At 40.9% G+C, this 19,727-nt stretch overlaps 3 protein-coding genes across 3 annotated transcripts; 1 reads left to right on the plus strand and 2 right to left on the minus strand.

Annotated features, from left to right (window-relative positions):
* Positions 1–702: 702 nt before the first annotated feature.
* On the minus strand, positions 703–4,590 carry ciarta (circadian associated repressor of transcription a). The gene is made up of 6 exons (XM_076105484.1): positions 4,402–4,590; positions 3,105–3,455; positions 2,924–2,999; positions 2,731–2,809; positions 2,442–2,595; positions 703–2,195 (listed from the first exon to the last, which is right to left on the minus strand). The coding sequence occupies exons 2-6, from the start codon at positions 3,453–3,455 to the stop codon at positions 1,836–1,838; spliced, it is 1,020 nt and encodes a 339-aa protein (XP_075961599.1). The 5' UTR covers positions 4,402–4,590; the 3' UTR covers positions 703–1,835.
* Positions 4,591–8,515: 3,925 nt separating this feature from the next.
* On the minus strand, positions 8,516–9,890 carry mrps21 (mitochondrial ribosomal protein S21). The gene is made up of 2 exons (XM_076106322.1): positions 9,773–9,890; positions 8,516–9,062 (listed from the first exon to the last, which is right to left on the minus strand). The coding sequence occupies exons 1-2, from the start codon at positions 9,853–9,855 to the stop codon at positions 8,882–8,884; spliced, it is 264 nt and encodes an 87-aa protein (XP_075962437.1). The 5' UTR covers positions 9,856–9,890; the 3' UTR covers positions 8,516–8,881.
* Positions 9,891–15,276: 5,386 nt separating this feature from the next.
* crabp2b (cellular retinoic acid binding protein 2, b) lies at positions 15,277–18,311 on the plus strand. The gene is made up of 4 exons (XM_076106010.1): positions 15,277–15,364; positions 17,245–17,426; positions 17,754–17,870; positions 18,023–18,311. The coding sequence occupies exons 1-4, from the start codon at positions 15,277–15,279 to the stop codon at positions 18,071–18,073; spliced, it is 438 nt and encodes a 145-aa protein (XP_075962125.1). The 3' UTR covers positions 18,074–18,311.
* Positions 18,312–19,727: the final 1,416 nt, after the last annotated feature.

Here is a 19,727-nt window from a genome sequence, read left to right on the forward strand (position 1 = left end):
CAACTGGGGAATAATATTGTGACTCTACGTTCAGTTTCTCTCCCATTGCACAAATCAAAGTTGTGTAACATAGAACAGCAAAACCTGAGCTGTGGGATTCCACCTTTTATATTCCATAACAACACTACACTATTGTTCTCCACCTACAGTTTCCATTTTAAATAACATGACTCTACAGCTACATCTACACAGTAGCACATTTGGTTTGCAATGACGTATGTGGTGAAATGATGAATGACGGTAAAGACTTTACCATCATTAAATAATTATTATACTGTTTGAATGACGAATGATGGAGTTTTCCGGCAAGTTTATGGTTACCTTGAGTTCTAACAAAAAGTAAGGCTGACTGGTGACAAACCACCAGAGATGAAACACCATTCAACATGAATGATATCGGATTTAAAATGTGGAGGTGCAAGCGGCCAAATGCTATCAAGAAAAGAAGTGATGTGCTCGAGAATGAAAATAGTCTAGTTTATCACATCCCCATGATATTCTGTAGCATATAAATAATAGTAAAGCGCGTTGAGTGATACAAATTTGAAGCAGCAAGTCAGTGATCTTCCCCTCATAATGTTCTTGCATTTGGGGTATTTTGTGGGGAAATTGTAATAACAATAAGCTAAATTGAATCTAAATAAGTCTCAAGGACCTGTGAAGCATCCACCTGTCGATGGAATCAACATTTTCAAGGACTGATCCTCTTCAACATCTTTAATAAGTATTATCACAACTCTTTGATGTTAACAAATTATCATCCAAAATGCAGGTAAATCCATTCCAATGTACAAGGGATCAAATATATTATGCCTGTTCATAAAATATAAAAATAAAGTCACTTTAATCTCACTTGTGTAATAAAATGTTAAGTTTTCACTCACTGACTGATGGAGTAACTGACTGATGTTAACTTCTAGCCACGGAGCTCATATTTCCTCAACTGCCTCAATCTTTATTGATCAGTCAGGTCGCGGTATTTCCTGTGCAACATGTTGCTCTTTAACTAAAAGTGCAACTACATTTATTCTTATTTACATAGAAACTAAAATGTTGTGTGTGTATGTTTGTTACGTGGTAATAAATAAAGAAGTGGTGACAGTGAAGTAAGTTGCATATGATATGATAATGTGGTTTGGTTTGGCACATTTTGGCAGCGGCTACATGCCTTTGCTCCACCATATGTTACAATCAGTCAGCTGGCAACATACAGTTGTAACTTTCCCTAAATTACATTTTAAATCATCTGTGTAGTAGGGCTAAAAAAAAAAAAAAAACGGTTCCTCTTATATAAGAAGCTGAAACTAGCAAATATGGGGCATTTCTGCTGGAAAATAATATTTTATGGACAACTGACTAATGTTTTCAGCTTAAACTGTGTTTCCTCACTTTTATAAAAGCGATATAAGTTTTTCACAAGTGTTGTGAAACCCTATACTATTACTGTCAAAGTGCGTTCCAATGATGTGAAAAAATACAAAACAGAGCACGGACTGCTTTAAAACATTACACATGAAAAGTATTTCCAACATGGTTTTAACTTTGTAAAAGTCAATGTATACAAAAAGTGATACTCTTACAGACAGACAATACACAGTTCCTGGTATTGTAGAGCAATAACTCTGGTGTAATATAAAAAAAACAAAAAACACACACCGGAGAGTTAAGGGTTAACGAGTGTGCCACTGCATTACTCCTCCTCCTCATCTTGTTTTACATGCCTCGCAGCCATCACAGACTGGCTCTGCGTCAAACTTTATCCTTATGTAATCAAGTCCGCCCTCTTCACTCATGCAGTGGCACCTCCACGTGGTAGCGAGGGCATCTAAGGACAGCTAAGTCGAGTAAGTTGTAGTCATGATGTCACTGGAGGACACGGAGCTGTCCTGTGTGGCCGGGCTTTCACAAGCGCTGGGCAGAGCAATATCAGACTGACTCCGATTCTCATTTTCTCTCGTGCTACTTGAATATAAGGGCCTGCTTAAAGTGACAGTGCTGTATGTAAAGTCGTGCTCAGCTTCAACTGTTCCTTCCTCTGGAGCTCTCTGCTTCTTAGGCGATCCTGGTAGACATGTGGAAGCTGTGGGAAGTGGAGTCGCAGCCTGGCGGCTCCCATGTTTTCCGTGTTGATAGCACTTCTGCTTTGTTGGGACTTTGCTGGGTTCCTCGGGGTCAGACCAGCTCAGCTTTCTCTTCTGTAGCGGAAAAAAAACAACCATAAGAAACCAAGGCCTTAATAGAAAACTACAGTTTATTACAACTTGAGTTGAGCCGAGTTGAGGTACGAAATCTAACCCAAGATTTACTCATAAACCACTCTTTTAAACTTTTAGTATTGGTATTTTAACATCTCAGAGTCACGAGGCCCACGGTGTTATTAATGCACGCTTGTAAAGGCACTGTCATATGTCAACAAAGGGAACATCCATTATGAAGCTCACCTTAACTGGCATGTGGAGCTGGTTTTGGCACCAGTGTGGTCGGAGACTGGGAGTGCTGGTCTGGCTTGGTTTAACTGTGGACTGAAATGCCACCTGAGGGAACCATATCTTGAGCATCATCTCTATCTGCAGCAGGTTTTGGAGGTATCTCTCCCTGCAGGAAAAAAGAAAGAAAGAAAAGGAGTTAGGCGACAAGCATGAACGACAAAGCTGGGTGTGGATAACCATTACAATATCACCATTTTCTCTACTGTCACAATATTAGGCTCGCTACTTGTGTTCGTCTTACCCCATTTCAGGCCTCTGGAGAATTCCAAGAATCCTCTGCAATCTGTCTATGGCAACACTCTGCTGGAAACTGGATAGACCTGCAGCAATTAAAAGATACCACCCAAATGTCAAGGCAAATAGACGCTTCATTGACAGCAAGCACTAAAACTTAAACGACGATAAATCATGTTTGATATCGCTCAACCACATACCTTTGTCAAATCGCCCGGTCTTCAACCCGTGTAGAAGTTCCACCAAAGGACAGATGAACCTCCGCAAATCTGCGCACTGAGAAAATAAGGAGAAAAATCTAGTTTTAGTACGACTGATCTGCTATTTGGTTGACAAAAATACTATAAGGGAAGACCTGGGAAATCGGTTTAAGACACTCACTTTCTGTGCGAATGCCAGGTCGCCGGGTGTCGCTGAAGAGGAGCCTAACGTGGCAGCTCCGTGAGAGGAGGCTGGGTCTGGACGCTTGGTATCGTCAGAGCAGCGATCAGGCTGCTCGCTCTTGGACCTCGAGTGCAGCTGGTCCGAATGAGCCGGGAAACCCAGATACTTTCCGGAGAGTGTGATCCCGCTGTCACCGGGGAGACTCTTTCTCATTCCACCGTCGCCTTCTCCCTCTGAGAAGACGTCTGCTTCATCCTCAGTCGGCTCGCTCTCACTCAAGAGATGGCTAGAGGTGGAGCTTAGCGAGTCATAAGACGGCCATTTGGAAGAACTGCCCAATGAATTCATCTGTGGAGACAGAGACATGATCATGTCAAAACAGAACAACACTGGGCAAAATCCAACAGCCAGGGTTGAGTATCATATTATCAGTGTACTAAAAGACATCTGTTGATGTCTTCCAATTGCAATAAGCATTTATATAAAAGTGCCCTACTCTTAAGTTAAACATAGTGTATATAAACCGTTTTCATATCGCGATCTCGATATACAGCAAAAGCAACCAAACACGATCCTTTTGTCAATGTCATGCAGTGTAATTAAAAAAAGAGCTGCGAGTGATGTGTTCACCAAGTCTCAGCAAGCACAATGTAATGGAGATGGTGACAAGGTAACCGATCTATTCTTCTTAGACTATCACAGAGGAAGACCTGCTCCTATATGACGAAGCAAACAAACTCATGCAGTGACACGACTCTCCGATAGTCACCCTATAAAGAGACACGCGAGTGTGTGTGTGTGTGTGCGTGTGCACGTGTATGTGTGTGCGCGCGCTCAGTGCTCGTGTATAAAGTCGGTCATCTGAGGACAGATGTTTTGGTCCACTGTTTACTTTAAGTACGCCACCTCATCTAACCTCACCAGCAAAAACACCTTTAGCCTACTGCGTGTTTTGGCTTTGGAAGTCGTGTTTTCATGACGCGTTCAGCTCCTACTGACGTTACATCTTAATCAATCTATTACTATAAAACTCTTAACTTGCTATCCACTGGACGTTATGATATATTTGCAATAAAAACAAAGACAATATGAATACAAACAGAATATACGACGGTTTGATCCTGAACTAGTCCGAAATAGTAAATACGTAATGTTAGAAGTTAAGAACTAAAGTTAACTAGCTTACTATCATATCACATTACTCATATTTAATGTGCAACAATGTATAAGTGGAGTCAGACAAACAGCAGACTTTCACTAAAAACAGAAAAGAGTCTGAGGAGAGAGATATTACCTTCTAGTCGGAGCAGAACTGGATTCACAAAAACGGTCAAAACAAAACGGTAACGTTTAGAGGAAGCAAACGAATTCAAGTCGTAAAGAAGTAACGTTAAAACGCCAACAGTAGAAGTGTACACACGCGCTGTCCCGCCCTGGTGCTGCTATCTCTGCCCGTGTTTCGTTTACTTTGTCAGATTTTCAAGCCCGCTCGACCAGTACCCACGGAGCCCAACGGACGCTACACGTGCTGGTGAGATGCGGCGCCGCGATTGGCTGAAGAGAGGTTTGATCGTCTCCTCATTGGCTCAGAGACTTGGCCAATCGGCAGCAATCGCAGCGCCAGTTGGCTGCTAAATGCGTAGATCCCGCCGCACGCCTATCTGCAGCACGTGTTGGTGGTGTGGCTGGAGAACGAGAGGAGAAGCACGCGGCAAATAGCATGTGCATACAATGTTGGTATGCAAATTGGGTCACATTTGGCCTTCGTTCACAGATACAACACTTTTAGGGGGAAATAACAAAGCAACTACAGGTGTTGGCTGGTGGAATTTGTTTCTTAGACCCCACTGCTTTTTCATTGTGTCATTTTTGTTATGAATGATTGTGTTTACCTTTATAAAAAGTGTTCCTCTATTTCTCTAAAAAGACACCTACTGTAGGAAGACACAGGCTGTGTGTATAGGCGGTGTTGTATGAGACAAAGTACAAATATAAAACAATATGACAGATCTGTCCAATTTCACAATACTTAAAGACACGAGGTGTTCATCTATGACAAGCCCTTTTAACACATGACCATCCTTCTACTCCCCCTTCTTCCAAATTGCGACACAAAACCCAGCAGAAGAAGGGGCATACAAAAGCTTTTAAAGATTAATTCATAGCTGCGTTTTTAAGGAATAGTGTACACCTTCAGCCAAATGGGATTTTTTTTGTTTGTGCAGGAGAAGCTCCATGTTGTTCTGGAAGCGAACGCACATAAGGCAGACAAGATTATGAGACGTGGCATCATAGGCCTATTAGAGACAGAAAGCTGGCCACACAGTCTTACACTGGTAATAAGATTGGTATATGCTGAGGAGGGAATCACTTATTTCAGTTAATGAAATAAATAGGGTGTTGTTACCTGCACTAAGCACTTGATTAGACGACAACCAAAAGCCACGTGCTTATGATAATAATGATGATAATAATAATTTGTATGGTTAATTTAGGGTACACATGACAGCTGAGGGTACAAAAATAAAAAAGGGAGTGTCAAAGCGCGTGAACAAGTAGATGTTGACACAATTGTGGGTGTGGAGGAGTCAGTCTCAGTTTGGCTCTCAGCCAGGCGGAAAAACACACAGGTGGAGACTGGTATGAAACAGCTCAACAGAAGAGTAACGAATTGCCCTTAGTGCAACATTACTTGATTAGAGTTGGACAAAGCTCGCAAGAGCCCATTTTTTTCAAGCAGTCTTATTGGGTCCTCATGCATATAAGCAGATCAGAGATTTGTTTTTGTCAATCCTGTCGGAAGCAAAAAGCATTTGCCAATACTATTAGAAGGTGATAAAGAAACCACACAATCAGTCGTGGCCAATACCATCAGCTCTCTACGCAGAAGTATGTCTGTAAAGGCTGGTTCTACCATACAATTACAAAGATGCAGGTCAACCTGAACGTGTCTTCTGCTGTTAGGACGGCTTTGGCAGTGGGAATAATACAAAAAAGTTCAAGCAACTTTGGTTGATTGTATTGCTGCAGATTATATCGATAAGAAAATCAAACAGATCTTGCCGCATATATCCACATACCTTTTTTTGTTTTTTTTTACATAGGTGGAAATATTTTAGGAAATTACAAATTATGCTCTTCACACAGTTAGAGAACAAGTGAGGCACATTTCATGTCATGGTTATTGCTGTTGATATCATCCAAATTAGCAGAAGCCAATATGTTATGCTGTTGCATGAGTTAAAGCTGTGGGGTATGTAAAGGGGCTTTGAACAGCAAACGGCTGAATATTTAAAGTTGTGATGCAGCAATGAAGTCTTGCCACGCCTGTGATAAGGAAGTGCCAGTGTGTTTGAGTCTGCACGCTGGGAAGGGGCCAACAAAAACCTTTGCATATTTCACAATCACATCACAATCACAGCACACTGACTGCACAACATATGTTTTGCAGACTTAAAACCTTTGTGTGCTGACAAAATACTCATTGGATTTTAAATGACACTAACATTAACATGTGACCATACAATTCTCCCATATATTTTTTTGATATTTGTCTCTGCCAGATCAATACAGCGGAGCAGAACGAAAAATTAATCTGTGGAGCTCACATCACAGAAGAATTACATTAAAAGAATCAACAGCAACATCCCTGTTAAGGCCTTCATGCGCCAGAGGGCATGGCGAATGAACGACACGCAAATGTGAAATACTACACCACTAAAAGGTGTGAATAGATCCATGCAGGCAGAGGACCTACTACCTGGTTCCTATTGACCCAGAGCAGCGTCTGGCAGCCTGTCTGATAGCCTAAACTACTGGAAACTGTCTTATTGAGTTTCCCTTTCGTGAAATGCTGAGTGAATGAGTTCCCTCTGGTGAACAGTTGCTCAGTGTATATATCTAAGGCTTTTATTATGAAAGGTAAGAACGGAAGGAGTGGAACTGGTGTGCGCTGCCTTTGACAAGTTGAAGTAAGTAAGTCTGCCATCTTGGTTTCGGACTAGTCTACACATAGTCCCTCCCCTTCCAGTGTCCCTCATGGGATCTTATTTCGGAAAAAAATATGTACAATGGTCAACGGCAAAAGACAAATAAGTTATTGATCCCCGCACCATGAATTACAGATATGTTTGTCAATTTAAAAGATAGTTTGGCAAGTCAAGAAAGTCGCAGTTTGTCGCAGTAACATTTAGTAACTAGCTAGGCAACTTAAGTTATGTTCATGTTTTCATGGGGAATATTTGTCCATCAAAAAGTAGTTCCTATGAAAACTGCTCACACTGGATTAGCCACATTAACAATGCATATTGTGGAAAGACATTATTGAACTACCAGAGATTTTAAAAAGTAGATGAACTGACCCTTTAAAAAAGGAATCAGAGACAGCAGCCAGCTTCTTTCCGTGTAACAATATAGGTCATCTATCAGACTACTCCCTCCGTCCTTACAATGCCACCCATTGACTGAAGCCACAGGACAGGATATCAACATGACCTGCTAACCTCTGAGACAAGTGAGCCTGGTGCAAATGTTTAACTTTCCCTGTGAGGGGAGCGAGAGCAAGTGCAAACACTGAAGTCCACCCGCGGTGAAAGCGCGGGGTCTGACAGATGTGCATGGCCGATGTGTCTCGCGTTTGCGGGAGGTGGCCGACATCGTCAGTGGACATTTACACCACACTGTGCAGTCGTGACATTGAATTAATTAGGAGCGAGATGATGCTGAGCCGAGACCCCATTCCCACAAAAACATCCCCCGCATTGTTTTGAGCTTCCGCCAGCAAATGAGGTCATGTCCCACTACTTCCCAAGCGTCCATGCAAAATATCACTGTATGTCGTATTCTACACTAGATAGCAGTTTGTGTGTTTGAACAGAGGTTTAACTGTTATAAATGAATATTTACTTATTTTTTCGGATCAAAGTGATGACAGAACAATTTGACATTTAACAATTTTCTTTGGCTGCAATAAACAAGTGGATGTTGACCAACTTTCTTGAATTAAATGGTGAGAAAACAGACATTTTTATTAGTTGGTCCACAAACAAAAGAGAGCTAGTTCTGGCCAAATGTGGACGTTTTAGCGCCACAGGTTAAATCAGAAGTCACAAGCCTGGGCATCAACCTCGACCCAGACTTAAATATCAAATTCCACATAAGAAGGTGACCGAAGCAGCTTTCTTTCCTTTCAGAAATATGGTTTGGTACCGGCCTGAGATTATTTGTTGCTTTATAATTATTTACAGCCTTCTAAATCCTCTACTGCTGTAACTCTTCCTTTGTTTTAATCTTTTACATGTTTTATTGTTCTAATGCTTGGTTTGTTGTAAAGCACTTTGTACTACTCCCCAGAAAGAAATTTGATATATAAATAAAATGTATTATTAAATATGTTCACAAACTTGAGATTTTTAGAATATGCAACACATTTATTAGCTTTTTCCTCAACAAGTTTGTGTGGGAAGATTCAAAGTACAAAATGTCATCAACATAGTATTCATTAGCCTGCACATTACAACCAAGAATGAGTACGAGCACTTTTCATGCCAGATTTTGTGGATAAAGTGGAAAAAATGTCCAGCGTTGACTTAACAATGAATGCACATCTACAAATGTCTTTTTCCTTTTTTTAACAATGAAAGCCACTTTTCTCAAAGCATTTCCAAAGTCCATTCAGATGTGACAGAGACATGTGTTGGGTCTTTGAATGCCTCTTATGTTTTGCTGGCCGTGTCTCAACAAGTCCATTGATAAGATCCGGTCTCATCGCACCACTAGCAGCCGAGCCAGGGATCCTCTCGGTTGGTCCTGGAGATGAAGGCAATCTTCCTGGCCATTTCCGTGTGGTAGATCCGCCTGCAGTTCTCGAAGTTCTTCCGCTGTCGCTCTCGGCAGGGCTTCTCGAAGTAGCGCTTGTTTTTCACTGTTTGAATAACTCCATCCTGAGTCAGGAACCTGGAGTTTGTAGAGAAAACGTGTGACTAGCAATTGACACTGGCAGACCACTTGCAACTGAAAATAAAAAAGTATCAGTGGTGCAGAAGTACACATTTTTACCATTAAGTAAAAAGGAGACAGTTGAGCCTATTAGAAAACAACAAACAACCAATCATGCAATTATGTTATTGTACACATGAAAATAAGGTTTTAGATCCCTGAAGTATGTTTAAGTCTGTTCTCTAATTAAATTAGAGATTGTTGTCATTTCCTCTGTTTGGCCTATTCCGTGATGAGTGTTCCCCTTGATTTCTGTATCAATACTTTTTGAATATGCAACTTTGGCGCAAGTGATCCGTCTTCTTTGAAGCTGTGTTAGTGATAAAACACACCTAACTGCCCAAAACTGCCGGCCGGACTTAATAGTAGTAGTAGTAGTAGTAGTAGTACATACGATGATATGTTGCTGCAGACTTTAAACCCTTTAATGTGGTGCTGACGTTATTTTATCTTCCTCTGTATCCGTCTAACGAAATCCCGAGAACCACCAAAACATCAAAATGAGTGTTTATCTACTAGCTAGCTCGTTAAGCTGTGACACCACTGCGCAGACGCAGCTCTGTGACATTGAGCGGAAGGCTAACGTTAACTTAGCCAACATTAGCTTGTCCTCTCAGGGATAACAGCAACTCTTGTAATATATGTTCTATTAAACACAAGAGTTTCACCTGTTTAAAGTCTTATACGCCGTATCAACGTTGCCGTCCTGGACCATAACTGTCCGCGCGATGAAGCGAAGGTGCCTCGACATGATGTGACCGGTGCTTGCTTAACTGCCGACCGGCTGGAAACATGTAACAACAGGAAGTTCCGGATTCAAGCTCAAGCCCATAAATCAACGCTAGGTGACGCTTTTCTTTATTCTTGTGAATGCCTTTTGTCGTTTGTATTCTGGAGAATTGTTTAGTTGAGTGACACAAATATCAGGTATTGTACACAGCATTTTAAACAGAAATAACATACATCAGTATACATCAGTAAATCACATTAAATTAACCTAATTAATTAACATTAGCTTACTGAATCTAGAGAAAAGCAGTTATACAAATAATGTCTAAACTATATGTTTTTCTTTCTAATTGTCTAGGCTTTAATTGAATTAGCTAGATTTAACCTTCATTATAACTTATCTCTTTGTTTAATTCCAGAAAAGAGGATGAACAATGATAAATTATGTGGATGGTTGCTGTATTTTGGAAGAACAGTACAATGCTGTTGGAAACAAACACACACACACACACACACAGTTGCACAACCTATGGAACAAACAAAGAAAACATACTGATGTTGAACTCTGTGCCATATGGATAAACTGAACTCACCCGATGATAAACTATAATTATACCTGCAAACTTGTCACCCTAGAATGATAATTAGTCCATCGGCTGTCGTTCAAAACCTGGAATGTGCCTTCCCTGGGGTGTGTCTGGACTATGGCCACCCACAGATACTTGTAATAAGCTCCTGAGTAATGTTTGCAGTAACTATCATAATACACAGCGATAATTAAGTTATTGCATGTATTTTCTAACTAAGGGTACTTTTTCACATTTTTCTTTCACTTTCTGTAGAGCCAAACGAAAGTGAAGGGAACACATATGTGTGTATGTTATCTGACCATTTTATTGCTTATTTAATTGTTTTAATACACTTAACACATGTGTTGTTTGTTTCATGCCACCCAAAATTATTGAGATATATCGGCTACTTCATTGCAGTACGACTACGTCAATCTTTGGCATGTTTCATGTAATACAGTATTGGCCATAAATTATAAACAGGTACCCGTAGCCTTTAGATGCAGTTTGTTTTCCCTATTTTTCCAGTGTTTAATAACAACTATTAGTTGTGACTATTGTTTGGGAGTAATACATGTAGAAACATGTTTAACAAACATGTCACACTACACTATGCTATATAGGGTCTACTAAATTGCCAGTCTCTCATTCAAAAATAGTTTGTGTTAATGTGTACATGAACAGTTGCATTCAGTTTGTTCAGCACAATGTTAGGACAATGCAATCTACTATTCCTGAGACACCATGTCACCCACGACTTGGTCATCATCAACATCATCATTGTCATCCACACCTGAGTCTGTCCGCTGTGCTGCAGGATCTTCCTCACTGCGTTGCTTGGCACATGTTTTCAGTTTGTGCAGTTCAGGTCATTGTTGAGACATGTGCACTCTGGTGGTTTGCACAACCTCAGTCATTTGTGGTGCTGGGGAGCCGTGCATTCATTAGATTTCCAGCTGCCCCTAATGGCCTGTGGTCCTTGGGGCCTGATACAGATGGCTGGGATTTGAAGAGACCGTCTCCAGATTGCAGTTGATAGTTGGCACGAACGGAATGCATGAATAGGCGATCTTCATCTGGCTGGACTCGTCCTCACCAACTCACAAGGTGGTACTGAAGAAGGTGGACATCTGTAGTGTGATGGTGCGTAGAGGGTACATACATGTTCATGTACATGTACATGAACATGTTCCTACAGGTTCAAGATGGCATTGCTGTTGAAATCATATTTGGCTGTTTGTGTGGTTTTTGGTAATTGTGCAAAGGTGCTAATTTGGGAAAAATAACAAAATATCAAATAAAAATGAAAAGCTGTTCCCGTGGATATTAATTTACTTATAATTTACTTTCACTTATCTTCAACATGAGGGAAAGTGGGCTGCTACTCGAAGAGGGAACAAACTTTGACTTAACACCTGAAGGCCGTTGTTGAATAGCGTTGCTGACTGTTTAAAGCCACCTTCCTGATATGTAATGTTAGCTAAGCTATCTTTATGGCGTTTTTACAAATCAGTTACCACTAGTGGGAAGTAACTATTGCCCACATTTACTAGGCTACTCAAGTAGGCTACTTTAAGTCTACTTAAGCACAAGTTTGAGCTAGGCACTTGTACTTTACTACACCTGAGAGAAAAGTGCACTACATTTATCTAACAGCTTTAGTTACTTAGCAGATTCATATCACCTATGCAAAATATAATTTAAAAAATAGCTCATGATGTTATTATACCAATAAGGCTTTATTGTACCCCAGGGCAAAATGCACAAGCTACCCAGCAGTATGTTAAGTAATATATAAATAATTTAAAATTGGCTCCACATTTACCTGCTGCAACATTAAAGCGATGAACCCAGTAATACATCAATAATTGAAGTTCAATGATTTAATACATATATATTATGCAGCAAAAACACGTGTTATTCATCGAAACATGTTTTTTTTCTCTTTATCTCTCTTTATTAAAATCTCAAAAATGCTCCAATAGGCTTCATTATTAAAATCACTTATATTTTCTTCCGGGGGGGAGAATGCCCCCAGAACCCTCCACCTGATTTTAGTTGTGTACCCTGTCACCTTTTGCACTTCTTGAAAGTTTGCAGGTCTGATCTTTTTCAATATTTAATAAAGGCCTGCGTAAAAGTACATTTTATGACAGAAAACTGATTCTCCTAAATGAATGAATGTATAAAATAATAATAATAACTGAATAAATAGAAAGACAAACACACATCTGCACAGGCAACCCACCAGCAGTTATCATAGTTTAAAGGGAGATTGCTTTCAGGTGAATCACAGATTAATGAAACTACATCCGTTGTCACAGCAACAGGGACAGCGGTGTCCAGTGTTATCCTTTCACCGGGGCCATTCTCCTCTTCTTCTTCTCTTCACCGAGCTGCTGTTGTCCTCTGTGTGTTCTCAGTCTGAGGTCAGCCAGCGGTGAATGGATGTCTAATTTGCATTCAAAAGTGCTTTTATATTTGCTTTCTCTGTCTAAAACACCCGATGAGGTTAATCCCCTTGCTGTAACTCTATAGGGTACAGTAGCTTCATGGTGCCACGGGGAGGAATGCTGGAGACAACCCGCGCTGATAACATCACGACTCCTTTTGTTGGGTGAATGCAATGCATCATGTTTCCTGAGGCATCCCTTCTGATCCAGACCTGGTGAAATATTCTTGGCAGTGTGTGAGCGCATGTGAGGGTGAAAGAAAGAAAGAAAGAGAGTCTATAACCTAAAGAAAATTAAGTTTGCACTGAGAGGGTCTGCCAATACATTGTATTCCACTAATGGGTGCAAGTGGAATTACATTTATTGGGAGTTAAATATATCAAATACATCTCCCTGACAGTACTCGAGGGGATTTCTTTTTTTAAAGATTAGATTAATAATAAAAGATGAATTAGCATGTTGCACTCTTGATACTTTATTTCCTCCTGGCATGAGGGACAATGTAGTTTGTAAAGATAGGCCTAAACATTAACCTTATGCTACAAAGTCTTTAGTCTTTGTCAGGATGCAACAAGTCCTCAGTAGAAGCGAGAATTTGAATGAAATCGTCAATTGAAACTTGCTAAAAATACTTTTCTTGGCCACTGGAAGCTTCGTTTTCGTTCAAATGATGATCTCCTATAAACTACATGCACCTGGAGACGAAACAACCGTGGAATCTTTCACGTCCATTTTGTGCTCACGTGTTTTTTACGGTCACATCTCACTTCTGTAATCGTCTGAGGTTTCATCCAATCAGCCTGCAAAAAAGGGCTGAGATCAAGTCCACATTTTGGCTGCCTGTTAACTCCTCCCACACCACTCTCAGGTAGGGGCCATAAGTTAAAACCATAGACTATAAAACATGGACATAGTCTCTGTGACGTCACCCATAGGTTTCTGAGGAGCCAAAATGAAGCTCAAAGAACAATGAAGTTCGTTATTCACCATAAAGCTCACACCTCCTCCCTATTTTGGCCACAGTCATCTGTTCTGTCAGATTGATGAATAGAAAAAAAGTCACAGTTGTTCCAGGGTTTAGCCAAGTTCTTGCTATCCCTTTGAAAACTGATGCCGGCAGCACAGAGGTCATCCAGCTGCAGTCCATCATCCAACACCCGCATAACGGCAGGCAGGATGCCTGGTTTACAATTAACCGCACAGCAATCCTTATTATACGTCCGATATTTGCATGACAAATTCTCCAAAAGGCACCAGCACCTCAAACAAGGACAAGATGTTAAGTTCACTGCAGGGCAGAGGCAAGTTTCTTTAAAGGCCTAACCTAATTTCCCTCAAATCTTTCCAATTCCTTCTTTCTTTTTATTCATTTTTATTGCATTTTCACCAATTTTGACTGAAGTGTAAACTTAAATTTGAGAGAAATAGAGAGAGGGACAGTTTTGAACCAGTCAATTAAGTAACAAGTTTAGTCATTTCTCTTTTTTACAGTAACACAGTACCAAAACGTATACGCTGGTCATTCCTTAACCACTTGTACATCCTTAATGTGCAATTACATTATTAGTACATATAATTAATGTATCATTTAATAAACAAAACCGCCTAAATATAAATGACTCAGGTATGTCAGAATGGAAGTATTTGAGGCATTAACATGTATGCTTGTAGAGCCTACACTGACACTGCCTCACTGAGGAGGTTTTGTTTACAAAAATAAGAGCCCTAAAGACATGTAACCCACCCCTGTCCCGTTCAGACAAAGACAGGATGAGATGTGTTGGGTATATAAACTGATAGCCGATGTGCTCCCTGATTGCAGAATAAAGTGTAATTGTAGAGTGAAAATGCTGATGGCACCTTCCAGGATGGAAGCCTCCAGCTGTGAGTCTTATCTTTTTGCTCTTTCATCACCAGCTTTTACAACCCTCCACACATTAACCCTGATATCTAATTTCACATTCCAGATGTTGGAAAACTTAACACATGTCTAGTCTAAATTGTATTTGTTTTTTTATAATAGTTTTTATCCATTTCTTTTAACATTTAATTGCTCACTGATTCAGGCACCCAATTCTTTTCTGGACTTCTCGACACCAACTTGAGAAAGAAATAGAATTAACACTTAATATCCGAGCCAGCTGCTCAAAGGATTTTACTGGAAGTGCATTTTTTCCAGCTCATATCCAAATCTTTCACCATGCTGACAGAGGTGGCGGGTAAACAGTCAGAAGGGGAAAGTCCCTCCCTGCCGCCGGCCTCTGTATTGGCTGGACCAGCATCAGATTCAGGCGAGCTGTCGGCCAATCAATGGAGGCGCAGATGCAGGCAGCAGAGCAAACCGGTTAACGGAGGGGGACAGAGAGACACCGAGCGCGAGTCTGCAGTCAGAATCTGCTTCTAATCTGCAAAAGAAAAAACATGGATATGGAGAAGAAAAGCACAGACTTCTCAGGAAAATGGAAAATGAAGTCTTCGGAAAATTTCGAGGATCTTTTGAAAGCTCTGGGTGAGTCATGCATTTGAGGCATTTTATGAATAGACAGATTATATATTTGATTTGCTTAAAAATACCCAATAAAGTTGTTAATCTCTCTTTAAAAAAATGTCCAACACAAGAAAGGATTGCATCTTGTCTCCCCCCGTCCACCACCACTACCTTAATTAAAATGCTTTACATGCAAAAAGTCAAGCTTTGATGCCGGTTTAGAGTCAAGCTGCTTGCTGTTATCTGGTTTATCATCAACCATTCTGCTCCATTGTGAAAATGCAAAAAACAGGATTAGAAAAGGAAAGACAGGCATCTTCTGCACAAAGACCTGTCAATCAGGTTGACAGTGGCATTATCTACTGGAAATCCACTTGGCTGAGAGGTCAACTGGAGAACCAAAGTGGTCTGAAGTGGCTCTCTGTGGTTCCATTGGTTTGCTCCTGCCCTGCTAACCAGTGTTCATGGGAATATCGGTCTTGCTTATGGACTCTAGTTATAAGAGACAACAGGACAAAGAGAGGTTAGGCGAGGGCCAGCCAGTGGCATCCATTAAAAATCTGAAGACAAATAGCCTGTGGAGGAATGCTAGATTAGACTCATCTGAAGCAGGGTCCTCCTCATGCGGTTGTAATTAGAGCCAGTGTAAACGGAACTAAGCCTTGACATGGGCCCCAGCAGCCAGCCGGATCTGAGACTGACTTTCCTTCGGTGCCCTGGGCCTCCCTGACCCAATCTACGGCTGTGTGTGTGTGTGTGTGTGTGTGTGTGTGTGTGTGTGTGTGTGTGTATGTATGTGTGTTGCCTCCTTTAGTACCATTCCATGAGCAAATACGGTCTGATCTGGATCTGATTTGTGGGGTAGTCTGGATGTTTCTGAAGGCAGTCCAGTTCACCTGAATAATGGCAAAAGGTGGTTTGTTTTAAATTAGTAAAACGTCACATCTCTACTGACCCATCACCAATATATGGAGAAACGTATGAGACAGAAAATTACACAAAATTAGATGCAAAGAGATTTTAAAAAACTCATAACGACTGAAGAGACACAAAATTACCACAAAAGATGCAAAACTACCTCATAGAGATGCAAAAGAACTACAAATTTGCCTTGGGATAAGGCTGGGGGTTAACAAGTACGATACCAGCTGAGTTTCGAGTTGGGTGTATATCGACTAAATTTTAATTTCAGGATGAGCTATGTCTTTAACAATGCCACAGTAATTAGTGGTTTAAAAGATCATACCAGTGGTTTTGCATGTTGTAACACATTAAGTACAAATGCTGTATGCTCCATTTTACTGGCAACCATTTTCTGAAGCATACCATAAATTCTTAGATCAATTTCCTCGGTTTAAGTTCATTCAGTAGAGCAAGAAAAAAATGTCAGCGTGATGAGACTTGCAACTGAGAAATGAAACACAATGAACATTTCACGGCCTTATTTTTCTTTTCATCAACGTGATGTTGTTGTTGTGTGGCAATGCAGCAGCACAGGCTGTTCTGAAAACTATCAGCATTGCATTCTTAACCTTTGTTGTTGGAAATCAAACTGAGAAGACAACTAATAAGCAGAGACACACATTGTTACAAGGATTACATGAAGTTGATACTTGTGTAACTCTCAGATATCAGATGACAAAGTTTCAATGGCCGCCAAGCAAGGAACAATAGTCCAAACATTCCCTGCTTGCAGCTGCATTACCGCACAGTGATACTGTAACATTGGCAAAAAAACTAAAGTTTCTGAAAGATTCATTTTGATGGATTCCCTAAAGTGAAAATGTTGTACTGAATGAACTCAAACCGGCTGCATGGAAGGTTAGGAAACCCGAGTAAGAACACATAACATGCCCTGGATAAAGTTTGGTGGTTTGATATTAGTCCTGTTTGTGTGTGAGCAGGTGTGAATGTGTTCCTGAGGAAGATTGCAGTGAGAGCGGCCTCCAGCCCGGCAGTGGAAATCACCCAGGAGGATGAGAGTCTGTCCATCAAGACATCCACCAGCGTCCGCACCACCCATGTCTCCTTCACCGTGGGCCAGTCCTTCAATGAGACCACGGTGGATGGACGTCCCTGCACGGTACACATCCCGTATAACATTCCTGTATAACGTCAATACATGCGCACCAGATCTTGGCCAAGGACAGACTAACGAGCCAGAGTTATGCACGAGAGAAACCATATGGAAACAATTTCAGCCCAACTCCAGAGTCAGTGCTGGTGATAATATGTGGATCTGTTCTTCATCTGTTCATGCTGAGTGAGTGGTGAAGGACATAAAAAAAAATGTAAAAAAATCTGATATGCAGCGATCGGCACACGGGAGCTCCAGTTGTGACAAAACCCAAACTTTGATATGACTTTATAGGATCCAAGGCACTAAAACGATGCATATGTTTCCCTGCAGAGTTGTCCTAAGTGGGAAACAGACAGCAAGATCAGCTGTGAACAGACTGTGCAGAAAGGCGACGGGCCCAGAACAGCGTGGACCCGAGAGCTGACCAACGATGGAGTACTGATACTGGTAATTATTTTGTGCACAGCAACCAATACATGACTTTATAGCTGCTTTTTTTCCATTAGTTGCAATACATAACCCCTTTATAATGTGTGTGCCGTATTAGAAAGCGCCACCAAAAGTTAATATTCTGTCCCTTTGTCGCTGTTTTCTTTCAGACAATGACTGCAGGAGATGTTGTCTGCACCAGAGTTTATGAGCGGGAATGAGGAAACATTTTCAAGACTGTCATGCAATACCCTTGTTTTGTGCCTCATGCATGGTTTACATTTACTCGCCTTGCTTGAACTTCCTCGTCCTCCTCCCAGCCAGTCAGATGTTGGTCAGATCTCAAACAGTGCACCGTGTAGAAGAAGGCTTCGGTTTACATGAATGTATGTTGGCACAGTAGTTGCTTTTAGAACACCAAAGATGCCTGAACGTGCTCCTTTATGTATCATATAGAAATGTCACACATTCCTTTTCTAAAAGCTGTGTCTACATTTTCTTTGCTTTCATCTTTTTTCAACGTGTTAATAAATTGTTTTGTATGAACTCCCTGTTTGATGATTCCTTCTCAAACACTCACTCTTTATGTTGCCTCCTCACTGCACCTCCCATTCCCTTGTCGTCCGTCTGCATATCACTTTACATCACTGCCTGCCATTCATATTCTCCTGGTTATCCCCCCCCCCCCCCTCCCCTCTATTTTTCCACTTGCAATCGACATTGTCCTCTGTGTGCTCTTGTGTCATCGTAGCCCACTACAGTATGTATTCAATTAGTTAAAAAAACTCCCAAAGACAATGCATATTTTATAAACTTCGCTTTGAGGGACATTTGGCAAAGACAAGAGGGAAACAGGGAATGGAAAGGAAAATTAGTTAAGGCCAGAGAGAGGGTCATGAGAAAGTTATTTCATAGCATCAGGAGAGGTTATACTTTGTATGTTCACGTCTCCAGCTGCACCTACTTATAGAGTGAGCTCGATGAAAAAAATCCCCCACCCCCTTTTGCTTTGGCTTTGCACCCAGGTACAAAGTGCTTCTCCTTACACGGTGCATGGATATTTCCAGCTGCTCCCTCTCAAAACCCACTTTTTTAACATAATGGATGCACACAAAATATGCAAACGGGCTTGAAATGTGTAGCTGAAAATTGAATTCCCTAAAATCGTTCTTTTACTCAACCGAAAATCAACTGCTGTTTCAGTCCGAGGTGGACTTCACTGTGAGCTGTGAAAAATGGTCCTTCGGGTTCTCTCAGGCACTGAGGAGAGAACTGCTGCGGTTCACAGGCAGTGATGGTTTTTCCAGGTTTTCAAACAGTGTGAAGACAAGTGACCCTCTGAAGTGCTTCCCAGTTTATATACAGTGCTGAGCAAGCAGTGGGAGGACTGGGCCTCCCCCGGGATGAATGTTCTCAATAACCTCTGTGGGTTTATGTGTGTGTGTGTGTCTAGAGGTATTCAGAACCTTTACTTAAGTAAAAGTATCAATACCACGTGTAAAAAATACTCCATTATCATTAAATGTCAGGCATTCAACATTTTTCTTAAAAGCACTATATATTTAATTATCAGATTGTTGACACTGATGCATGATGCGTCATTGTATCAGGTTGGGGTGTAACTGTTAACTACTTTACATATGTTAGGGGTCGGGCCTCCTCCCAGGGGATCACAAGGTAAATGTGAAGTGTTCGGAGATGATTAGTGAGGAAAGAAGGAAAGAAAAGATCTGCATCACAAAATTGCTTGATGATTTAGGACTTCTCTCAAATCTTTGTTTTTTTTGGTGAAATATTGCGCAATTCAAACAGTTGTTTGAATGAAACCATGTGAGAAGTTTAGATGGGAATTGTAATAGAAAGTATGCATGACTT

This window comes from Anarhichas minor, unplaced genomic scaffold (assembly GCF_050575085.1).
Source record: "Anarhichas minor isolate MPS153535 unplaced genomic scaffold, ASM5057508v1 ptg000033l, whole genome shotgun sequence".
NCBI lineage: Eukaryota > Metazoa > Chordata > Actinopteri > Perciformes > Anarhichadidae > Anarhichas > Anarhichas minor.

Bases quoted from the DNA above. Each gene is read 5' to 3' on its own strand.
- ciarta (XM_076105484.1), bottom strand. From the start codon at position 3,455: ATGAATTCATTGGGCAGTTCTTCCAAATGGCCGTCTTATGACTCGCTA. The intron at 2,810-2,923 runs GTATGTGGTTGA...TAATTGCTGCAG, and splicing joins GACCGGGCGATTTGACAAAG to GTCTATCCAGTTTCCAGCAG. The intron at 2,196-2,441 runs GTGAGCTTCATA...TTTCCGCTACAG, and splicing joins AGCTCCACATGCCAGTTAAG to AAGAGAAAGCTGAGCTGGTC.
- crabp2b (XM_076106010.1), top strand. From the start codon at position 15,277: ATGGATATGGAGAAGAAAAGCACAGACTTCTCAGGAAAATGGAAAATG. The intron at 15,365-17,244 runs GTGAGTCATGCA...TTTGTGTGTGAG, and splicing joins GGATCTTTTGAAAGCTCTGG to CAGGTGTGAATGTGTTCCTG. The intron at 17,871-18,022 runs GTAATTATTTTG...GTTTTCTTTCAG, and splicing joins ACGATGGAGTACTGATACTG to ACAATGACTGCAGGAGATGT.
- mrps21 (XM_076106322.1), bottom strand. From the start codon at position 9,855: ATGTCGAGGCACCTTCGCTTCATCGCGCGGACAGTTATGGTCCAGGAC. The intron at 9,063-9,772 runs GTGAAACTCTTG...TACAAACTCCAG, and splicing joins GCGTATAAGACTTTAAACAG to GTTCCTGACTCAGGATGGAG.